Source organism: Corvus kubaryi, unplaced genomic scaffold (assembly GCF_017639235.1).
Source record: "Corvus kubaryi isolate FWS band 111438036 unplaced genomic scaffold, C.kubaryi_AGA036_p1.0 37179, whole genome shotgun sequence".
Lineage (NCBI taxonomy): Eukaryota > Metazoa > Chordata > Aves > Passeriformes > Corvidae > Corvus > Corvus kubaryi.
Window position 1 is genome coordinate 312,652 of NW_024581049.1, and position 22,351 is coordinate 335,002.

The following is a 22,351-nucleotide window of genomic DNA, read 5'->3' on the forward strand; positions in this document are numbered from 1 at the left end:
CACGCACTCACCGCCGGCCCGGCCCGGCCCCGCCGCCGCCGCCGCCGCCGCCGCTCCAGGGCCTCGCGATGGAGCTCGGGCAGCGCTGCGAGCCCCGCGGGCCCCCGAGCGCATGCGCGGCCCCGGCCCGGGGGAGGCGGCGCTGGGTGGGGATGGGGATCGGGAGCGGGGTGGTACTGGGCTGTGGGTAGCGGTAGATGGGGTACTGGATACGGGGTCCTGGGACGGGGAGGACCTAGGACAGAACTGGCACTGGGGTAGGGCTGGTACTGGGACGGGAATAGGCATGAACTGGGACGGAGCCGGCAGTGGGAGGGGGCGGCCGTGGGGCACTGGGAAGGGGCAGTGGGTGCGGGAGGTGTGAGGGGCACAGCCCACTCGCAGTGCTGCTCCCTCAGCCGGCCGGGTGAGGCCTGGGCACGGCCGCGGGCGCTGGGGCACAGTCATGGCTGAGATGGAGATTTGGGGAGATTTGGGAAGGGGAGCTGTAAATCGCCATTGCCGCCGGCATCCAGCAAATCGTGACCGCGGCGTCCCGCCGCCTCCCACGCCCAGGAGTAATAGAGGATATTGCTCCCTCTTCTCTGCATTTGTTGAACTTGTTTGTTTTCTCATCTGGGAATGTTATTTTCCTTTTTATTTGAATTTTGGAACAAAAAAAGACGTGGGGGTAGGATTTTTTAATGACACGTCGGGGTTTTTACGCCACGGTGAGCGAGGAAAGAGCACAAGCAGGCCCCAAGCTGTGACAGCTTAAATGGAATGGGATTTTGGGAAAATAATAAATGAGATTTGCAATGGCTCATTTGAAATACACATCACAATATTCTTCATCCCTCGAGCGAGGCACATAAAATACCCTTTAGAATCTTTAAATTTAGTCAGAAAACAAATACATTTCTCACCTCATCTGTGCCACCAAGTTCCAGATAAAACGCAACTCCTGTAGATGCTTGCAGCCAGTGTTGAAGCATTTGCTGGGTCCAGGTTTACAGGGGTGTTGGAGGCAAAAAACTTTACGAATAATTGAACCATCCATATTTGGTTTTAATTGTTACACGTTTCGTTGAGAGATCCCTATTTTAGGTCTTCTTACCCTTTTATCTCGCTGCTCTACTGATTGTTTTGCCAGAACCTGCCCCGTGCCCACCACACATATTCCTGCCTTCCCTCCTCAGAGCTCACCTCCAAGGTGCTTTTACCCCATAAAACAAGTACCCCAACCCTAAACCAGATTTGGGGCTATTTGTCAGTGCATTCTGGGTAGATATATCCAGCCTAAAGCTGAGTTCTCACTTTGTATTTAATTATTCACACAGAAACGTTACTTGGGATTATTGCAGACATTCCAGTGATCTTCCTCTCTGGCCATGCAATATAATTATTATTGTTAATATTTTATATTATTACCATTGCCCTGGCTTCACACCTGCTGGCAGGCAGATCCCTGCAGTTTCAGGAGACGAAGATTGCAGCAACTCCAGGCTGGGAAAGGCAAAGTCCCCACACCAGGGAGCCACATGAGCTGGAGGTTTTGATGCAAAACTTACACTTTAATGCAAAATTAATGGGGGAGACTCACTCAGTGATGTTCACGAGACAGAAATGAACATTAAACAATGCAGCAGAGAGCAGCTGGGGCATGTGCCTGGCCCTGCCCTGGAATCCCTGTTGTGGGGGCACTTCCAATGCTTCACACTAATTCTCAGCAGTAAGATGTCCCAGGGTGTCCATTCCCTGGGAATTCCTGCTCCAACACTCCAACCCACATACGGTGGTCAGGGAGGATGAGCCCGTCCCAGGGTCTGTCCCTACTCTGGGCAGTAAAGCACCAGTGCTCCTACCAAGGGGTGGTGGATCCAACCCCTGCACTGCACACCAGGAACCACCACCGCTCCAGGTGCTCACCCGTGAAGGATTTCTGGCTTTCCCTCTTCTTACTGCATGCAGTGACAATCTGCAACTCAGACAGGTTTCCCACATACCTCCCTCCAAAGGCCTGTTCTCAGGTGTTTAAGGAACGGATGCTTCTCCCAAAGGGCTCACTAAAACCTGGCTCAGTCATTCAGAACAGAGTTGCCAGACAGCAGAAACTGGAATCACTTTTTAGTCTTTGCCTAGACTGTATAATTTGCAGATTTTCTTAAAAGTATTTTTCAGTTAATTATCCCCTATTAGCAAACATCTTGCCTTGGCTGGTTTGCTTCTGTACTAAGATTAAGCAGCAAAAAGGATTAAAAATGTCATTATGAGAGTCTAAGATGTTAAAGCACTAAATACATATAGCTGGAAAATGCTTTTCCTTCTGAAGAAATTAAATATCACTTCCACAGAGCTTTCTCATGCTGCTGTGGTAATATGACATTTGATAAAGTCTGAGCCACTCGCCAAGCCCTGACCCCTCTCAAAGTGTGGGGAAATATTTTGTGTTGAAAGCAACTCTGATGATCTATTACCCTTTCATCTTTTTAATATGGCAGGACAAGTTCCAAATGATCAAATTATATGGAATTACTTGCACTTATGAAGTGACTCTCTCGCTGGAGAGCTGCTGCCATCAGTTGTGAGCAGCTTGGAATTGGGTAAAGGAAAGTTTTAGGGGAAGCTGTAGCTAACCTTTTTATTCCAGACCAACAACTCACAAAATATGTTTTGCCTTCTGTTTTTCAGAATGTTGCTGGCAGGCAGAACAGGTGCTAGGGATGTCACTTCTTCATTCAAAAGCAATTGTGCAGGAGCAGAGCTTGTGGAAAGTTCAGTCTGAGCAATTTGCAAATGGCCCAAGTCTAAATTTGGGGTATTATTCAGGAACACCTCCACACCTCTTGCTAGAAGCTGCCCTCCCTTCTCCCCAGGTCCACAGAACAGCCACCGCCGCCCTCTGTGCTTCCAAGCCCAGAAGCACATCCTGACACCAAGCACAGGTGTTTTATTAGGAGGAAAAACTCCTGGAAAATATGCTGGAAAAATAAGTTCTTTATCTGGACTGTATTCAAGTGCTGTGCCTACACTGAATATGAAGTGACTTTCTGAATTAAGAACCTTTTCTCTGAGTGACTCTCTACAAATTCAGGCTTACCTTGAGCAACAGAAAACGCTGACAATCACAACACAGCATCACGTAACCAGGTGTCATCAAGCAAAAATAGTCTTTATTCAAATTTCATGGAAACAGGAATCACTGTACTTTGCAAGACAGGGAAAAATAAAATAAAAAATTTAATATAAAACAAGGATATTGTCACAATACCAGAATATGGAACTATAGTTCTTTTCCCTATAGATTACTGCAAGTACCTCTATTTTTTTTTTCCTTTTGACTGTGCTATTCACAACTTTGTAAGTCCAAAAAATATGGAACAAAAGTAGTATGAAACTTAAGACTTAGCACTTCCACTAAATGGCAGACATCGAAGGGCATCAATCGAGGGCAAAGACTGTTGAATCCGTCATACCTACCTATCAGTCATCACTGTAATCCCATAAACCCACCAGGGCGCAGTGCTCGTTCCCTGCAAGGCTCTCCCTGGAAAACAGGGCAGTCTGGGGGCTCTAGGAAGAGCTGTATGTAAAGAGAACCTTTCTATCAGATAGAAAATGAGCGGAGCAGCCTCACACCAGGGAGCGCTGCAGGGAGGGAGCGCTGCAGTTAATGACAGACAGACCATCAGGTTGTTAAAAATACACAGCATCGACAGGGTTTCTACTTCAATCACTTGGTTACAGCTACTAAACATGTACAAAAGACTTTTCCAACCATTCCAAGTGGGGCTGCAGTAAGATTAGGATCTGGAGCGGGACCTTGACTGCGACCGGGAGTGTGACCTAGAGGCAGACCTAGACCTGGATCGGGACCTTGGCTTTGAAACAGATTTGGACCTGGAACGAGAATCTGATTTGACATTTGGTTTGGACTTGGAAATGGACCTAGACCTGGAGCGGGACACTGAGTCCTCCCCCTCGCCTTTCACCTCCTTCTTGTCCGACTCGGATTTGAGCTGCTCCTTCTCTTTGGAGCCTGACCTGGACCGCTCATGGCTGTCCTTCCTTCTCTTCTTGCTGCTGCCTTTGCTGTCTCGCTTGCTGCGCCTCTTGCTTTTCTCACTCTTGCTGCGGCTCCGGCTTCTACTTCTGCTGTCATCCCTGCTCCTCTTCCTACTTTTCCTTTTATCCTTGCTGTGGCTCCTGCTCCTGCTCTCATCCCTGCTTTTGCTACTGCTTCTAGCCTTGCTAATGCTCTTCTCCCTGTCTTTGCTTCTGCTCTTCTCCTTGCTTCTGCTTCTCATGGTCTCCCTCGCCTCTCCCCTGTCCTTACTCCCACTCCTGCTCCTACTCTTTTCCTTGCTGTGGCTCCTGCTCTTGGCTTTCTCATCGCTGTTATGGAGAGAGCCCTCAGATTTATCCTTGCTTTTGTTTCGGGATTTCTCTGCACTCCTGCTGCGGCTCCTACTTTTATCCTCTTTACTTGGAGTCCTGCTTTTCTCTTTCTGGCCTCTGCTACGGCTCTTGCTTCGACTACGGCTCTTGCTTCTGGAACGGGACACAGACCTGGAAGTGCAAAGGCAACAGACAGCTCTGCTTTAGTGAGGCAAGGGTTTGAGCAGAGTGTGCAGAGAACGGGAGGGAAAAGAAAAACAGTGTTCTCCCAAGACAAAGACATACCTGGATCTGGATCTACTCTTGGAGCGGCTGCTGCTGGCACTGCGGCTCCTGCTCTTATGGGAGTGTCTGCTTCGAGAGCGAGACCTGCAACACAAGGAACCAGCTTCACATTAGCATGGGGAGCTCACGATCCCTGTGGGCAGAACCCCACAGGGTTAAAGCACCTTTCAGCAGCCAAATGTTCAGAGTTACGCAACACAGTTACAAACTTAGAGTGCCCTTCTCCCCACCTCTCATCCCTGTTGCCACGTCTGGCTGTGAGCAGGGTGCTAATCTGGAAGAAAAGATGCCAGTTTATTTAAGGAATAATCACTTTCCCAGTCAAATCACAGTTTGAATATGGTAAGACACTGGCATAAAGCTTTGACTTCAGATTTTGATTTCATAAGCAAGTTCTTCTAGGAACAGTAAAGATTTGCCTGAGTTTTCTTGCAACAAGTTTCCCCAGAATGGAAAGGGGAGAACACTTGGTGCTGCTGAAGCAGCTCTTGGTCAGACAAGGAAAGCAACAAATCTCTGAGAAACAGGGAACAGGTGGAGGTTTCCAAGCTGAGAAAGAACTGTTAGTCCTGGTGCTTGGAGCAGAACACAGTGTTCAGAGCTGAAGTGTTAGAAGCACCTTCTGTTCCATTCCATGTGCATGGCTCCACCGGCCACGCAGCTGCTCCCACAAGGAGCGAGGGCTGAGTATCAGGGAAGAACAGTCACAGGTGTTCAGGGAGCAGGTCCACACATCCACCAAGGGAGACACCTCAGAACACAGCCCTCGTTTGCCCTGGACACTAATACATTCTCAAAAAACTAGACCTGTTGAGAATTCTAAACATTTCCAAGGTGTTTTGGAACCCAGAAGTCTTAATCCACTGCATGTTCAAGTAAACGCAGCCTGAGATACATTACAGACATACCTTGAGTGGCTTCGGCTTCTGGAGTAAGAGCGGCGCCGTCTCGATCCAGGTCTGTCTTCCACTAATCTAATCTTTCTGCCATTTACTTCTGTCCCGTCCAGCTTTTCAAGGGCTCTTTTCATGTCAGAATAGGATTTGAACTCAATCACACCTTCATTTTTCCTTCCTTTGTGTGCATCTGCATATGTCACTTCCCCTGCCTGACGCATATAATCCTAGGGGAAGAGGACAGAATCACCATCGCCTTGAATCCAGAGCCAGGCTTCCAGCTGACCCTGCTCACTTCTGACACGATGCTCCCTGAGCCTCTTCTATTCACAGGGATATCAGCAAGGGTTTGACCCAAACAGCATCTGTAGTGCCAAGTAACACACTATGACTTCACAGAGTTGGTGTGATTAGAACCAGGTCGAAAGTTTTGAGCCAAATGATAACTTAAGGTCTCCCACCTCGAGTCTGAGGTCAAATATGCTCTGGACTCTAAGTTTCAAATTACAGAAGTGATTAAAGAAGTAAAATGCTTGCTCTCTAAATCATGCTTTCAAAAATAATTAGGAAAGGTGATAAAGGTTGAATATGAAGTGGCAAGAAACCCACAGAGAAGCAGACCTCCCTTCATCCTCCACCTCGTCAACACAGCTCATTCTGCTGGAAAAACCCCCCACAGAACTCCAAGCTCAATTAATTTTCCCATTTCGTGCTTCCTGGCTTCTCCATTTCCATTCCTAACGCCTCTGTTTATCAGGGGTCTGTTCTGCCCTATTTTGAGCAAGCTGCCAGGCCACGCTATCTTTCAGCCCCTGTGGAATTTGGTTGCAGTGGAAACAGGGCATGGAGCTCTGGTTTGGTTTGTTTTCAACCCAGCTACTCCCCTTTTAAGTACACTGAAATGAAAGCTATTCCCAAAAAAGCAGCAATGCATCCATTGGAGGATTAATCATGCCATGCTCTACTTACAATTTTAATACCAGAAGCAAAGACAAGCTACTGATGGTGTGAAGCATTAATAACAAAGACACTGGAAGCATCTCCGTACGTACCTGAACTAGTGTAACAATTCAATTACAGACCAGTTTCTACTACGTCAAAGTTTGTTTAGAACAAATTTTACACACCCTTAAAAGAGAACCATAAGAGAAAGTGTTCCAGTAAGAACAAGTGGGTTTAACCATTGCTGCTCAGTTTGATAAGGAAGCACTAATCTTTTTGCATCTACTATTGAAATCCTGCTCCCTGAATCCACGATGTGGATAATCACGAGCCAACACGTCACCTCCAGAGTACTCAGAGGTACCGTGGGCTCCACAGTGTCACTCAACACCTCCACTGCTGAGAATCACCTGCCACTCCTTTGGACTTCAAAAATAAGTTTTTGGCAGAGATTTTGCATGATTACTCATTCTGGAAGCATCTTTCCCTGAAACTCTGCTTAAAACAGCTTTAGATGGTGTGGAAATTCCTAAGAGAGACTGTGCAAGAGCAATGCTGTTGTTTCAAACAGCTGTAGCACCTTATGAGTTGATGGGTTAAATCCAAACTGACATGGGCAAACTCCTCCATCTCTAGTGAATCCTACCCCTGGCGTGATTTGAGTCTGTTTTGACAGGGCTTAAAAGAAGATAAAACATCTGTACATGATGTTGGCTGGTGCTAAGGTTAAAATTATTCTCCCACTGTCCAGTGCCACCAGTTCTGGCAGTGCAACTCCCAACCTCTCATTAACGGTTTCATATACACAAATATACTCCTGTATTAAGGTGTGTGTTACTTCCAAAATCTACTCCACATTGAGTTGCTCAGGAGTTGGAGCAAAGCAGAGCTGCACACCACTTTGCCTTGCTGAAGATGACTTTTACCCTTTGTGCTCTGTAACAGAGGGAAGGTAAGGAAAGGGGCCCCGTACCTTCAGATCCTGCCAACTGCAGCGGCTTGACAAATTTTCCACAATCAATCTGTATTCTGTACGGGTCGGGGGACCGTACTTATCTCTTCCGCTTCTTCTATAACCATATCCACCTTTAGGAGGTGACAAGCAGACAGCAGAGCTTCAGCCAGGGAAATGGAGCCTCGCTCTCCGCCCCGACGGAACTGCTCTGCCCCGCGTGTTCCCCAAGACATCACAGACCCCCCCCCTCAGGGCTAAACCCAACCCCCCTTACATAACATCTTACAAAGACCCAAAGCATTTAAAAAGTTTTGCTACAAGCTCATAATTAAACAAGGCACAGGACTATAATTATGCTAGAATTAACATGCAATTATATTTAATATTATTTTTAAAACAGTTTAAAAGAAGAAACTGAATAAAGCCAGTTGACTAATGTTACTGACATTGCTTAAAGGCTTTCTGAATATCTGATATGAATAAAGCTTTTCAGGCACCTATTTCAGATTAATCTCATCTGTCTCTAACCCTTGGGATCCTCACCACCCAGGTCTAATGGGAAAAGCTTGCGGTCGTCACATGGCTTCCTTTTTTTTGGTCAGCCAAGGGCCACAAAGGTCAAAGAGCCACTCATGGAAAGGTACCCCAAGGTCAGCAAATGGAACGGGCAGTCATCTTAGCCTCAAAGGACTCTTTCAATTAAAACATTGAGGTCTCTGTTAAATCTATGTTAAACATCACATTGAAAATAAACCATTCAAATAGTTAAACGAAATGATAATAATAAAAATGGTACAAGAAATTGTGTTTATTAATGTATCAATTAAAATAGTTTAATACAACAAACAAATTAATAAATATTCAGATCAACAGTTACATTTACAGTTACAGAACACTAGTCACAACTTTGTATCGCTTTCCTTTTAAATTACTTTTTAAAAAAAGAGTAAACCAATGTTTTATTTAAAATAAGCCATGGATACAAATGCACAAGTGCTTACTGCGTCCAGAACCGTAACTGCCGTCACGACGTGGGCCCCGGGCGTGCTCCACGATCACTCTCTCCCCACAAAGATCTTTCCCATTCAGCTCATAAACAGCATCGTCGGCGTCTCGCAGATCATCAAACTCCACAAAGCCGTACCTAGGGAGAGGGAGGGAAGAGGGATCACTGGCAAGGAACTGAACCTGAGGTATCTGTGCTCAAAAGCAACTTGTGGGTTCCTGCAGAGCCCTGTGAGTGCTGTCCTGCAGATGAACCTCCTGAGCAGTCCTGAGGGTTCAAGGCCTTGAGCCCTGGAAAAAAACTAAAAGGAATTAAAACACCTCCAAAACCAGGGAGAGAAATAGGAAGGCATGAAAACATGTCTCTTGATTTGCTGAACTGAACTGAAAGTCATTCTTCATCAACAAAATGATAAATTATGTGAGATCGTAATGGCTGAATTCATTTATGTTAGCAAGAGATTACTATTAGGGCATAATCTTTGATGAAATTAAGGGTTTTATCTATCTTTTTAAAGGCAGAAGTTAAAAACCCCAACCATTAAAGTGAGCACTACCTCACACACCAAATAAACACAGAATCACAGAACTGTTCAGGTTGGAAAAGCCCTCCAAGGTCAAGGAGTCCGACCATGACCTTGGAGATGGCCTTAAGTCATCCCTGGAAGTGTCCAAGGCTGGGGCTTGGAGCAACCTGGGATAGTGGAAGGTGTCCCTGCCCAGGAAGGGGGTGGAACTGGATGGGCTTTAAGATCCCTTCCCACCCAAACCACTTCTCTTTGGAAAGCAAACACTGATTTTGAATGGAGGCAGATGGAAGAATGGAAGTTTGAAGCTTTGACCTGTGTTCCTCAATCCACTGCAGAAGAGACATCCCTCTGTCCTGCAGGTATTGTATTAGGATGAAGCCTTGAATTCTTCAGAGCTGCCCAGAGTAATGCAGGCAGGTAAGTACATGAGTAGAACCAGTTTGGTTTTAGTCTTAGAGGCATCACAAGCAGCTTTTAGTGTATTCATAGAAGATAAAAAACAGGCTGAAAAGTCCAATTTTCTGGTCACTTCATACAGTGAGCTGTGATTGTCAGTGCAGCTCCGAGCAGGAAAGAGTATGAAAACTAAGAGCATACAATTAAAAAGTGCAATTTGGAATGGAGAATCCTACAGGACCCACATTTTCATTTCCCCATCCTTCCCTCAGGTAATAATTGCTTTAAGCCATTGAATTTCAAGCTTACATTACAATCAGTGAGCCCCAGCTAAGCTTTTAGAGCTCTGTGGTATCACTTTGCACTCCATCCTCTCGCTCCAGCATTCCAGTTTAGCTGCTGAAACTCAGTGGGTGATCCACCAAGGAGAACCCCCAGATTTCCAGAAGCAACTGCAAGAATCTCTCCAGCCAAACACCATGCAGGAAGTTTGAATTGTTTCCTAAGCAATACCAGAAATAAGCCATGGAGGAAGGCTCAAGAGAGCACAGCTCAGCCCAGGGCTTCCCAAGCACAGACACAAAACCTGATTGCTCAAGTTCCATTTTTGACAAGGAATTTAACTCCAAACCTGTAAAAAGACTTCAGAATATAAAACTAAAAAATCAATTAAATTGACTTAAAAGCAGGAAGACAAGTCCCTTTGCCACATCAGCCATGTAACTCAGCAGTTCTACATCTGTTAAGAAAGTTTAGTTGGCTTCCCCCCACAACGTGTATGAAACAGAAATACTGAATTTGGGGTTTACTCAGAAACAGGAAAACTGACCCCCCCCCAAACATTTCCAAGGATACACAGCAGGACTGGAAAACAGGAGCCTCAGATCTTTCAGCTAATCTTCAACAACACCTGAGGCTGTGTGGGTTAAAACACTGACACATGAACACTTGTTTGCTTCAATAATGGATTTTATTCATCTTATAAACCTGTTAAATGTCCACCTGCCAGCACAAGCAGCGCTAAAACTTAATGAGCCTCTTTCACTTTAATGCTCAAGGACTAACTTGTACAAGAAATTCCTCTTCTCCACTTCTAAGGTGGAATTAATACCTCTCTCTCCTGGCTACATAACAATAAATCCATATTCCATTCAGCCTTCCTAAGGAAGACTTCAAGCTAGGTTTCTTGGAAAAAGCAAAGGCAGCAGCACTCATGAGGCTTTGGGTGTTAGGGAAAACCCACCAAAACCAGCAATTTGTTTTTTCTTGAAAAATCCACACTTGAATGTCTTGGCCAAGTCCTGGTGGAGCAGGATCCGACCCTGGGAGCTGCAGTGAGAGCTCAGCTGCTGGAACAGCACAGGTAAGAACATACAGTATGGCGAGTTTGGGGTGTTTGAGGGGGCAGGACACCCCCCCCAGACAGTCTGGGGGCTTTGGGAGCAGCTCTGCACCTCCCACCCAAAACACTGGGGTTCTTTTTGGGAGATGTTATCCTGGGGTGCAGCCTGGCTCACCCTGGAGTGCAGAAGGGCCTGGGAGGACCCCTCAGGGTGACACCCCCTCCCTGCAGAAGGGGGCAGGACACAGCTGAGCTGGCCCCCAAGAACTGAGGCAGGACCCAGCCTTCCTGCCCCCCAGTTGTCACAGAAACCCAGATGTCCTGCCTTCCAAAAAGGAGAAACCCACCCATCCTGGCCCCTCCCCAAAGGGGGAACCCAAGTGTCTTGCACCCACCCCAAAAGAGGGGGAACCCAATCGTCCAGCCTCCCTCAGCTCCACCCAAAGGAGAGTCCAGGCATCCACACCCCCCCCAACAGAGCCCCAGCCATCCTGCTTCCCCCAAAAAAGGCCCAGATGCCGTGTCCCCCCTTCACAAGAGGGGGAACCCAGGCATCCTGTCCCCCACCCGAAAAGGGGGAACCAAGGCATCCTGTCCCCCTCCAGCAGGGGCCGAGACGTCCTAGGCCCCCGCCCCCCCAAAACAGGAGAAACCCAGACGTTCTGTCCCCCAAAAACAGAACCTAAGCAGACTGCCCTTTCCCAATAGAAGCCCAGCCACCCTCTCCCCCGAGAAAGGGAGGACCCAGCCGCCCTGTCCCTCCTCCAATGGAAGTTCAGGCATCCTGCCCACTCCCCAAAAGACAGAACCCAAGACGCCGCCCCAATAAAGGCCCAGACTTCCCGTCCCCTCACCAAGGGGGAACCCAAGCGTCCTGCCCCCCTCACCCCCTCCCAAAGGGGGCGACCCAGCCGTCCTACCCCCACCATTGCCCAGAGCGCCCCGGCGGCCTCTTCCCCCCCGGCCCCTCCAAGGGGCTCAAGCGCCCGGACCCTCCCCTCGCGGCGGCCGGGCCGGGCCCGCGCTCACCCGTTCTTGAGATCCACCTCGAGGATCTTGCCGTAGCCCTTGAAGAAGCGCTCCACGTCGCGCTCCCGGGCCTGGTAGCTGAGGCGGCCGATGTAGACCCGCGGCATCGCGGGGCCGGGGCTGGGCCCGGGGGGCGTCAGGGGCCCGGGGGCCGCGCGGCCGCCTGACGTCACGGCGGCGCGCGGGCAGCGACGCGAGGCAACGTCACCGCGGGCCGCGGGCCACGCCCCCCGCGCGGGCTGGCTCTTAAAGGGGCCACGCCTCGCTGTGGGCCCCACCGCCTCTGTCGGTGGTGATCCCGTTCCCCATGGAGAGGATGGATCGATCCCCCTTTCCCACCTGCGGGGCCCTGACGGGCGTTCCCATGTGTCTGATGTGCAGGGCAGTGTGGGATCAAGGGGCTTGTGGGGTCTCCTCTCCCCATATACAGGGTGTATTGGGGTCTGGCTTCCCATGGTGGTCCCGTTCCCTATGGAGAGGGTGGATCGATCCCCCCTTTCCCACGTGCAGGGCACTAATGAGGGTGTCGAGGTGCTTATGCGGTCTCCTCTATGGCAGGGGCTCGTGGAGTGCCCCCTCCCCAAAATGCTGGATCCTCATGGGACCCCAAAGGCAGGCAGGCAGGGATGGGGGTCCCCCAGCTCCACACTCGGGGTGCTCAGGCGTCCCCCCATGGCATTCCCCATCCGTGGCCAGACTCGGCTGTTCCTCACTGTCGAACAACATCGCTCTTGCTGAACCCTGAATGCCAGTTTTGGGGAATTATTTTTATCCTTTTCATTGACACGTCAGATGCCTAATCACACCAAATCCCAGCAGAGGCTCTTGGAACATTCCAGCATTAGCAGCTGCGCCCCTAAAAAACCCCACAATCACCTCCAAAACCTTAATATTGTGTAGGTGCAACACCAGCAGCTGGATTTCCAACTATGATCCAGCTCATTTGACAAGGAGAATTAAATTTATTTATTTATTCCTTCGTGCCCTGGTGTAGGAGTGAGAGGTCAGAACATTTTGTGAAAGAGTTCTCTAAAGCTTGTTGGGTTTCATCGCTGAGCCCAATAAACAAAGGGGGATAAAAGCTTTGCATTAATTTTTCTGGTTTATGTCATGCTTAATAGTGCTTGTAACAATCTCAAAGTTCTCTTCTTGCTTTTTTCCCCCACTTTATCCATCGATCAGGAAGCTCTGAGGCACAGGATGGGGCTCTGCCTCCAATGCTGGCAGGGGAAAGGGAAATGCAAAATATTGGGGGATTTATTAGGGGTGGAGGAGCAGAAGGGAGATGCTGGCACAGAGTTTATCCTGGGGCACACCTGCTCTGTGCTAAGGGAGGTCTCAGTGTGAGGGGTTTTAGGGGGGATGAAATGGCTTTGACATGTCCATTTAGTTGCCAGCCCAGCTGTGGGGTTTAATTTCAGAGTTTTGCTCTTCCAAGTGCACACACAGTTGTGCAGTGCTCCCTCCAACTCTGAGCAACATTCCTGCCCTGCTCTTCTCCTCACGCCATGGGACCCAGAAAATCCCCCAAGTGAAGGTATACCTTTCTGGGCCATCCCTCACACCCTCCCTGTGCAGGGGAGGGATGACACTGCCAGCTCCCAGTGAGGAGGGATCTCCCTGGACCTCCCAGGCCTTTGGTAGATCCAGAGGGGCCCTGCAGTAACCCCACCAGCTCATCCAGGACTCCAGGATGAATCCCAGCAGAGCCTTCAGCTGACACAACCAGTCCCTCACAACTCTGTCCACACACAATTCCACAGCCGCAGTCCTCCCACTCGGAGTGTGCTGGGAACTGGGCACAAGGTGTGAGAACCGCAGTGAGGTCCCTGGGTTGGGCTATGAAGGTTCTGAGGCAAAGAAAGTTCGAGGAACCCAACCCAAGGGAGGTTTTTTCCACTGCAAGACATGTTTGGGGAACATTTCCCCTATAGTTCATCCTAGGGAGCAGCATGGAGAGCCTGCTGGGATCCGAGATCACCTGGGAACAGGGACAGTCACGGCAGAAGCAGCCCTGTGGACGCCTCACACCTGGGTTGTTCCAGAGGAATTCCATACAGGCATTTCTGCGTAGGGGAGAAGGTGCCCAAGTGAAAAACCTCGGGTCTGGGGCACTTGGATGCCCAATGCTGTCCCCTTCCCCATCCCTCCCTGGGCACTGCTCCCAGGGGCACCGGCACACAGCACTGCCCTGGCAGGACATTCCACATGGGAATACAACTGGAATGAGCTCTGGGCTCAAACAGCTCTCTGGGAAATCAGGGTTTTGGGGTTATTTCTGCATCTCCCAGCTCCTGCTGCCAGGAGACAGGTGCCACGCTGTGATGTCACTGTGATAGAACACAGGCTGGAGACCTTCCTAGGCAGCTGGAGCCACAAACTCCATCCTGCTGACTGCCAGGACCAAGAAGCTAGTTGGAGGCAGCCAAGCTGTAGAAAAATAAGTCGAAATGGAGCTGTCTTCACAGGAGACATCCTGTGCTTCTGATCTGGAGCATCCAGCTTGGTGGGTGGCTTCAGCTTCTCCTGACCATCCCAGAGATGATCTGGGACCATCTTGGGATGCTGCTGCTGAACTCCCTGCAGACAAAAATGCCCTTGAAAGTTGGCCTGATGAATCCTGGGACCCTAACATGAAATTTTGCTCTCTGCTAGCATCAAACCTTCGGCTGACTCCTTCCTGGAGAAGCTCTGGGAGATCCTGAGCAGCCAGAGCTTTGAGTCGATCTGGTGGGGCAACGATGGGAACTGCATTGTGATCGGAGAAAAGCTCTTCAGGAAGGAAGTGCTGGGCAGGAGAGGGCCCCAGAAGATCTTTGAAACTGAGTCCATGAGAGGCTTCCTTCTCCAGCTCATGTTCCACGGATTCCGCAGGATGGAAGGGGATTCTCCCCTGCTGACCTCCATGGAGGAGCTCCGAGCAGTAGCAGCAGCTGGGTCTGCGCTGGGAAAGGTACGTCGGCTCCTCCTGACTTAGAGATTCCTTGGGACACTCAGGGGGAGGTTCAAGTTCAGCTAAAATGAGCCTTGACAAGGCTGGAGATAGGACGGGGGCAAACAGCCTGGTTTTGTCTTGGATCAGTTACTCTGGACACGCTGAGGGGCCTGAAAACTAGCGGGATTTAGGTTTCTCCAGTTTTCTGGCTTTTGATTACCCTACACTTCTCTGCTCCCAAATGCTCAAAACATGAGGGTGGTTGTGACTTAACAAAGCTCTGTCCTAACACTTCACTCAGCCAAAGCCTGAGGTGTGAAATGCCCCTGAGAGTCCTTTGAACACCCATTTGTCCTTTCTTGTGCCAGCTCCTGGATCTCCCTCGGATCTCTTCCTCCTCCTTGCAGCAAACAACTTTCTTTTGCCTTTTGCAGCTGCTGTTCTACTTCAACCCCTTTTTCACAAGGGATTACCAGCCCTGTGTCTGGAGGGGTGTGCAGGGTGCTGGGGAAAGCACAAATCCCCTGGCTGTGTCCCCCCCGGGCACCGGGATCCAGGCAAAGCTCCCCAGGAAAAGGTGGGATGCTGAGCCGGCGGCAGGAGCGGAGGAGGAGGAGGAGGAGGAGGTAGAGGAGGAGGAGGAGGAGGAGGACACCCAGACATCCACGAGCAGCAGCTCCACGGTGCCCGAGCCCTGGGCAGGCACAGCCCCCCGGGCGGGCAGTGCCGGGCTCTCCCCACACAAACAGCCCCGCAGACACGGCCCTGCCACCCCTCCTGCCCCACACAGGCCCCTCACACCCCTGGGACTGCCCACATTCCGCCCTGGGCAGCCAAATCCAGGTGCTGCGCAGGTGCCCGGGGCTGCGCTGCTCCCGCCCTGCCCTCCGTGGCTTGGGATGGCCACGCTGGGGCCAGTGCCCGGCCATGGCCACTGCCCCACCTGCACCTGCACGGCCAACGCTGCCAGACCGCGGCCGGAGCTGGACTGGGAAGAGCAGGGACCATAGGGAGCTGTGGGGTCATAGAGGTAGAAAACCACACAGGAGGAAGCAAGAACACACTGTTGGTTGTTCTCAATAATAAATCTTTTCACATTGCTCTGCAGTGTCACAGTCACTGTGCCACACCGGGCGGGAGGGCCTTCAGGGACACTGAGGGTCTGGCTCCAGCCCGGATGGCCAAAGGCTCCAGCCCTTGCAGTGCCCTTGGCAAAACCCAGCCGGGGGTGACCCAGGGCTCCTCCAGGAGCTGCAGCAGCACCCAGGGCTGCTCCAGCCACAGCACCCCCCCATCATTTGGGGCAGTCTGTGCCCCTTCTCCCCCTGCTTGGAGCAGGCCTGGGGGCAGCGAGGCTGCAGGGAGATGACTTGGGCTTCTCTGCCCATCCCACATTCCAGCTGGGATAACTACAGTCCTGCCAGCCCCAAAAGCACATGTGAGGGGGAACTGCTGCTCTTTTCACACTGAGCTGAGTGAGCTGTCATTTGGGCTCCCAAACTCCCCCCAGCCACAGCGAGATGCAGCCTCCCTCCAGCAGCACTTCCACACAAAGCTGCAGAGGCTTTTAAAGCTTTCAGTGGGCACCCAAAATGCGAAAAACAAAAGAAAAAAGAAATTCAATCAATCTGGAGGGTTTTTTCCCCCCTCAATTCTGCGGACAAGCAGGCAGAGCAGGACAGGGCTCCAGGAGCTGCAGGTCAGAGGAGGAGGATCTGCTTGGAGGACACGAAGGGCTTCATGGAGGCCTCCAGCGCTGCCCTGTAGTCCTGGAGCGGGACCTCGGCGCATGCTGGTGCCGCGAGCTGGCCCCTGCGGATGAGCTGGCACAGGGCATCCATCATCGTGGCCACACTCCCCTGGTCTGCATGGGAAGGAAGGAGCACTCACTGTGAGGTGCAGTGCATCCACCACCCCTGGAAACACCTGCCTGAAGCCATGCAGGGTCCCTGGGTGTGACATGCCCCCAGCTCAGGCACGTGGGATGAGGAAAGAGCCCCAGGTATGGTCCCTGCCTGAGCCCAGCACCGGTGTCTCAGCACCTTGGGACAAGCAGAGATGGCTCTGTGAGTGGGAGCGAGGATGGTGCTGGGTGAAGTTTGGCCCCATTCCCACCCCCTGCATGAGGACAGACCCTCAGGCCCTCTGGCTCAGGTCCCGCAGCCCCCCTGGCTCGGGTCCCTCAGCCCCCCCAACTCACCCTGCATGTGGTCCTTCCGCCACTGCGTCATCCAGAACCCGCGGAGCCGCACGTCCCGGAAGATGAAAGCGCTCTGTGGAGAGGGAATGTGCACCCAGTGACACCCGTGTGTCCTCTTGTGCAAATGACACCTGTGTGTCCTCCTGGTACCCAGTGACACTCCTGTGTCCCCTTGTGCAAGTGACACTGGTGTCCCCTTGTGTGCCCAGTGATTCCCATGTCCCCTCACACATCCAGTGACATGCATGTGTCCCCTCCCAGTGTGACACTGGCGAAAAGTGATGGAGGCGACTCTGAGGTGTGGAGTCAGGGCAGGTTTGATGCTCAGCGCCTGCGGGGCCATTTCCCCACTGGAATCCTCCAGCAGCCCAAACCCTCCATATAAAAAGCCAAGAGCCCAGCAGTGGGACGCAGCCTGTCCTGTAATGGACTCCATCAGGCAAATAAGAAAGGCTGGAGGGTCTCAATCTGCAGCTGGGGAGAGCCAGGTGCCCACAGCACCGAGGGGATGGGACATGCAGTGGTGCACAGGGGACAAAGGAGGGGCATCCCCAGTACTCACCACAGGCACCATCACAGGCTGCTTTGCCATCCCCCCATAGGTGACCATGGTCCCCTTGGGTCTGGAGTAGGAAAGAGGTATTGGGTTATGTGGTCCCAAAAGTACAGCTCTGACCTTGCTACCTCCCCCTCTGCCGTCCAGAACTCCCCTGGGGCTCCCCAGTTACCCCTCAGATCCCACTTTCCAGGCTCTCCTCTTACTTCCATGCACCATTAGCTGAATTTGCTGCTCAGCCACACCAGTTACACCAGTTACACAGCCACACCAGTTACAGGACCTGGGGAGCTTCACAACTGGACCCCAGCTGCCCCCAGCCACCGGCATGGTGACTTCAAATCACTGTTGTTATCCAAAACCACTTTTCCACTCATCTTTCCTCTCTAAAAGTTCAACAGACTCTCGAGCAGGACCCTCTCTTGCCAGTTTCTGTCCCCAAGCTTGTGCCCAAGCCACCACCCAGCCAAACTTACTGCAGGTGCCGCAGCATCTCCGTGGTGCTTTTGCCTCCGACACAGTTCAGGGCGAGCCGGGGCCTCGGGGTGCTCTGCAAGGGTTTATGACAAAAGTTCCCAAATTTTATGGCTCCTTTAGGGGATGGGACCGTGGTTCTTGACAAAGCATCTGCATTAACCTCAACATTTACCTGAGAGATGCTGAGAGTAGTAGAGCTAAAATCTATCAGAACCAAGGAACAGCTGGGGTTGGAAGGGACTCATTCCAATCCCTGCCATGTGCAGGGAGACACCTCCAGCTAGACCAGGCTGCTCCAAGCCCCATCTGATCGGACCTAAAATCTGTGATCCTGCCCTTGTGGCAGCAGCAAAATCCCTCCACTCCTGGGGCTAAATCCTGATCTAGAGAAAAATTTGTCCTTCCCACCATCCCTGCACTTTCCCCCAGTGCTGAACAGCAGCAACAGCCCTGGACCATCTCTCCAGTGGGATCAGCACTAAGGTACCTTAAATATATCTTTCATCTCTGGCTTTCTCAGCATCTCCTCCGTGACAACGTGATCAGCGCCCAGGACCATCAGCCTCTCCACCAGCTTTGGGAGATCAGGTCTGGGGAGGGAAAAAAAAGAGGACCTGATGAGCCAGGAAGCAGAGTCACCTTCTCCTTCCTCCTGCTCCGGTGTCATGTGGGCACAACAGGGCAGAGGCTGGAGGACAACTTGGAGGAGCAAACAGGAGAAAATCCTGGGTTGCATGAGCAGGATGAGCAGATCCAGCTCCCAAACTTGCTCCTCCCCAGGGGACCCACCTGTCCCTCACCACGTTGATGGTCTTGATGCCGGAGGCCCTGGCGATCTGGATGACGGCCTGGCCTACACCGCTGTTGGCAGCGTTCTGGATGATGGAGTCCCCTAGAGGTGAAGAAACCCAGTTTCCCACTGCAGAGGCAGCCAGGAGACCCAAGTGGAATTGCTCTCTCATGGCAGGGCCGTACCGGGCGCCAGGCTCTCGAAGTCAGCCAGCATACGGAATGCCGTGCAGGGGTTGACGCTCAGAGTGGCAGCACAGAGCACCGGGATGTCACTGGGCACCTTCAGCAGCATCTCCTCAGGGAACACCCCCCGCGTCCGCCACGTTCCTGGGCACGGCAGCACCGCGAGCACAGCCACGGCAGGGGGGGAAGCAAAGGAAAACCATCAGTTCACACCGCAGCCTCAGTGCCAGCAGCATCGCTGCACCGGGAACCAGCTGCACCCCAGAGAGGGAATTATGGAATGTGTGCCCATATGGGTACATCAAAATACTCCAAGAGGCAAGGAATGGATTCCTTGCTGCCTGCCAACATTTATCACCCAGCAAAACTTGATCATTTCCCAGAGGGATAATGGGACTGGGGCTCCCTGGACGTGTGTGCAGAGATAATGGAAATACTCTCTGTCCTACAGATGAGCCCATATATTCCAAGCCAATTTAGTCAGCTTTACTCCCTCTACCCTTATATACAATTTAACCCTCTATCATCTATTTACAGGGTTTTTATGCTTAAAAATATCCCATTTGGCTCTTAACTCCATCGTTTTCCTTCTCTCATTTAGCAAAAAGCCTTTTAAGTAGAAATAGGCAAAGAACAAGCTGTGACACTAAACCAGAACCAGCAAATATCAGGCCATTGGCATTTTGGAGGAGCATGGGAGACATTTGTCGGGAAATAAATTCCCACACTTTCCCAGCAGAGCATTATTAAAGAGAAAACTACAGTGAGAGGCCACCACGACCTTGCCTGGGTGAAATGTTTTATCCCAGGTCTTTAGGGAAGCTCTAAGCTGATGGGAAAAAATGTGGTTGTTTCCAGAGAAACACAGATTGCTGCAATGCTTTACAATGGCACAGACACCTCATAAAGGGTCTAGGCTACAGAAAAGAAGATTATTGCTACATTTAAGTTTGGCATAAGCAATGGCATTGCCACTGCTCCTATTCCTATTCACTCACTGGGGCTGGGGAGCAAGAACTGAGCTTGCTTTAAAAAAAATACATAAAAATAAAAATAGGTGGTGAAAATAAACCGAGATATAAACAGGTAAGAAATAACTCCATCAATTATCCCAACAGTCTCATTATATTTATGATTGGTCTCATACAGCACTAAATGGGTTCCAGCTCCTGCTTCCCTCACCCAGCATTCCCTAATGGAGCTTTGTTCCCCGTTTTGAGTCCCATCCCATCAGGTGTAACTGCTGTAAGTGGAGGGGCTCACGGCTCTACCCACACCCTGCAAAGATGGTGCTTTGCAGAGCTGCGCTTTTGCTCTGGGACCCCCAAATCCCCACAGCAGCTCACACAGGAGCATGACCACGGGTTTGCTCTCTGGGCAAGCCTGGGCTGCTCCCAGGGGCTCCAACATCCCAAAAATCCCCTGGGAAGATGCTTTGCAGGTGGGGGACGAGCGAGGACGCAGCGGTGCCGAGGATGCTGGGGATGAACTCACCGAGCCCGGCGTTCGCAGGGATGACCCAGTCCCCGGGCTTCAGAGCTGTCACACGGCGCCCGACCTCCAGCACCTCCCCAACACCTTCGTTCCCTCCCACGGCCGGCAGCGGTGACAGGAGGGGGTAGGTCCCTGTAGGGAAGCTGGAGGTGAGCTGGAAACCCCGTCATGCCCCACGCCAGAAGCCATCTCCAAACCCTCCAAGACAGGGGCTGGGCTTTGATGATCCTCATGGGTCTCTTCCAACTTGGAGCATCCTGCAAGAATTCATATGCCAGGCACTAATCTGACACATTACCTTGGATCATGTTGATGTCGGCAGGATTGATGGGGGCTGCCAACATCTTGACATGGACATCAGAGTCCCCCAGCTTGGGCACTTCCAGATCCTTCATTCTGAACAGGGAGACACAAAGGAAAAGGGCATTAAGACCAGTTTGGTGATGTCTTCTGTGCTGTGGCTGAAGCTGGAGGGTGCCTGTATCACCTACATGCCACACTCGAATTAACAGCATCGGATGCCCGATCCCATTAAAAAATCAGATTCATGTTAGACAGATGGACAGATATTTGGAGGAAGCTGCTAAAAGCCAACCACCCAACACAATCCCATGTCAGCAAGCCCAGTGATGCTCACTAAACTTAACAAACTCAGCAGATTGCGTAAAAAAGCCGCTGTTTTGGCCGGGGATTTTACGGCTCGTCCTGCCCCACTTGAGCCTTACGGGAACCTGGGATATTTTCGGAAATCTGTGAAAAAGAAGAAGTCACAAAGCACGAGGCAAGACCGGCCTTGCACAAGCAATGGGGTGATAGCAGCAAATCTCAGGAAGTGGCAGTGGCGACAAGCACCATTGCACAACTGAATGATCATTTGGAAAAGCAACAGTCTTTCTCCAAAAAATCAGGGGGTTGGTGTCTGGATGCACCTGGATAATGTATCAGCATGATCTGAGCTGGTTCCAGAGGGGCAGTAAAACCTCAAAGTCTCCTCCCTTGAAAAAAAAGGCCTAAAATCCACCAAACTACGACTTTCTCCTTGCTAGGTTTTTTGATGCTGAGCATCAGCAGCTGTCCCAAACAATGCTTGGGATGCTGCTTTGGTCCCTCAATTGAGACCTCAAAGAGAATCCACATCAATGGGACACAACCCAGGATGAAGTTGGGGCACAGTGATGCTGGGGCTCAAACCGCCCTGGCGTGCCCCAAATTAAGCAAAAATGAGCTTTTTGGGCAAAACACGTGGTGTAAGGCAGATTGAAGGAACAACAGCAGGAGGGCAGGGAATGTGGAAGCATCACCCCCAGCATCCACCTGTGAGACCACGGCACCAGGAGAACACTGGGGCATCCCAGGGTCCCCCTGTGTGTTCGGGGGTACCACAGAGAGCTGCATGACATCTTCACCCCATACACCTGGGGTGGGCAAGCCCTGACCCCCCTGCACTGCACCCCCAGAGCAGCCCTGCAGCACCCCAAAACCACACCGGCACCCCCGCCCCACTCTGCACTCTGTGCCAGCCCCCACTGCAGATCTCTGCCCCCACTGTGCCCCCCAGCCTCGGCTCTGCACCTGCACCCGCCCCCTGCAATGCCCCCCAAACTCACCCCCACCCCATTCCCGCACTCCCCTGCAATGCCCCCCGTGTTCCCCCCTTACTGCACCACGGCTGCGGGCTCCCCATGCCGCTCATAGAGCAGCCCGAGCGGGGGGGTCGCCGCCGTGGCCGATCGCGCCCGCACCGGGGGGATCCCCACCGGGGGGACCCGCACCGGGGGGACCCGCACCGGGGGGATCCCCACCGGGGGGACCCGCACCGGGGGGACCCGCACCGGGGGGATCCCCACCGGGGAGACCCGCACCGGGGGGATCCGCGCCCCGCGCAGCACCCGCGCTGCCGCCAGCTGCATTCGGCTGCGCTCGGCTGAACTCGGCTGCGCTCGGCTGAACTCGGCTG

The 22,351-nt window shown here is 51.7% G+C and overlaps 3 protein-coding genes across 12 annotated transcripts in view; all 3 read right to left on the reverse strand.

Annotated features, from left to right (window-relative positions):
• Positions 1-129, reverse strand: part of LOC121661571 (lethal(3)malignant brain tumor-like protein 3) — a 40,191-nt gene extending 40,062 nt beyond the window's left edge. For 6 of the 7 annotated variants that reach the window (XM_042021924.1, XM_042021928.1, XM_042021926.1 and 3 more), the window contains exon 1: positions 12-129. In XM_042021924.1, the coding sequence (XP_041877858.1) occupies positions 12-114 (103 nt within the window). In that variant the 5' untranslated portion in view covers positions 115-129. The remainder of the gene's footprint in view (positions 1-11) is intronic. The other variant, XM_042021927.1, reaches the window with a different exon arrangement.
• A 3,001-nt stretch (positions 130-3,130) lies between these two features.
• On the reverse strand, positions 3,131-11,933 carry SRSF4 (serine and arginine rich splicing factor 4). Its single transcript, XM_042021932.1, has 6 exons — positions 11,758-11,933; positions 8,457-8,599; positions 7,474-7,586; positions 5,571-5,785; positions 4,663-4,746; positions 3,131-4,548 (listed from the first exon to the last, which is right to left on the reverse strand). Exons 1-6 carry the CDS (start codon positions 11,862-11,864, stop codon positions 3,783-3,785), a joined length of 1,428 nt encoding a protein of 475 aa, XP_041877866.1. The 5' UTR covers positions 11,865-11,933; the 3' UTR covers positions 3,131-3,782.
• Positions 11,934-15,741: 3,808 nt separating this feature from the next.
• Positions 15,742-22,351, reverse strand: part of MECR (mitochondrial trans-2-enoyl-CoA reductase) — a 6,722-nt gene continuing 112 nt past the window's right edge. Inside the window, exons 2-11 of one of the 4 annotated variants that reach the window (XM_042021933.1) lie at positions 22,257-22,343; positions 20,693-20,790; positions 20,395-20,526; positions 18,901-19,044; positions 18,715-18,817; positions 18,413-18,515; positions 17,925-17,998; positions 17,455-17,515; positions 16,893-16,965; positions 15,742-16,556 (exon numbers count right to left, since the gene is read on the reverse strand). In XM_042021933.1, coding sequence (XP_041877867.1) covers positions 16,393-16,556; positions 16,893-16,965; positions 17,455-17,515; positions 17,925-17,998; positions 18,413-18,515; positions 18,715-18,817; positions 18,901-19,044; positions 20,395-20,526; positions 20,693-20,789 — 951 coding nt within the window. In that variant the 5' untranslated portion in view covers position 20,790; positions 22,257-22,343 and the 3' untranslated portion in view covers positions 15,742-16,392. Of the gene's footprint in view, positions 16,557-16,602; positions 16,735-16,892; positions 16,966-17,454; positions 17,516-17,924; positions 17,999-18,412; positions 18,516-18,714; positions 18,818-18,900; positions 19,045-20,394; positions 20,527-20,692; positions 20,791-22,053; positions 22,170-22,241; positions 22,344-22,351 lie in introns of those variants that run through there. The other 3 variants (XM_042021934.1, XM_042021936.1, XM_042021935.1) reach the window with 3 other exon arrangements.

Excerpts from the sequence above, each read along its gene's own strand:
- SRSF4 (XM_042021932.1), bottom strand. The coding sequence starts at position 11,864 with ATGCCGCGGGTCTACATCGGCCGCCTCAGCTACCAGGCCCGGGAGCGC. Across the intron at positions 7,587-8,456 it reads CAGTTACGGTTCTGGACGCA|GTGGATATGGTTATAGAAGA; the intron begins GTAAGCACTTGT and ends CACCTCCTAAAG. Across the intron at positions 4,549-4,662 it reads AAGAGTAGATCCAGATCCAG|GTCTGTGTCCCGTTCCAGAA; the intron begins GTATGTCTTTGT and ends TTGCACTTCCAG.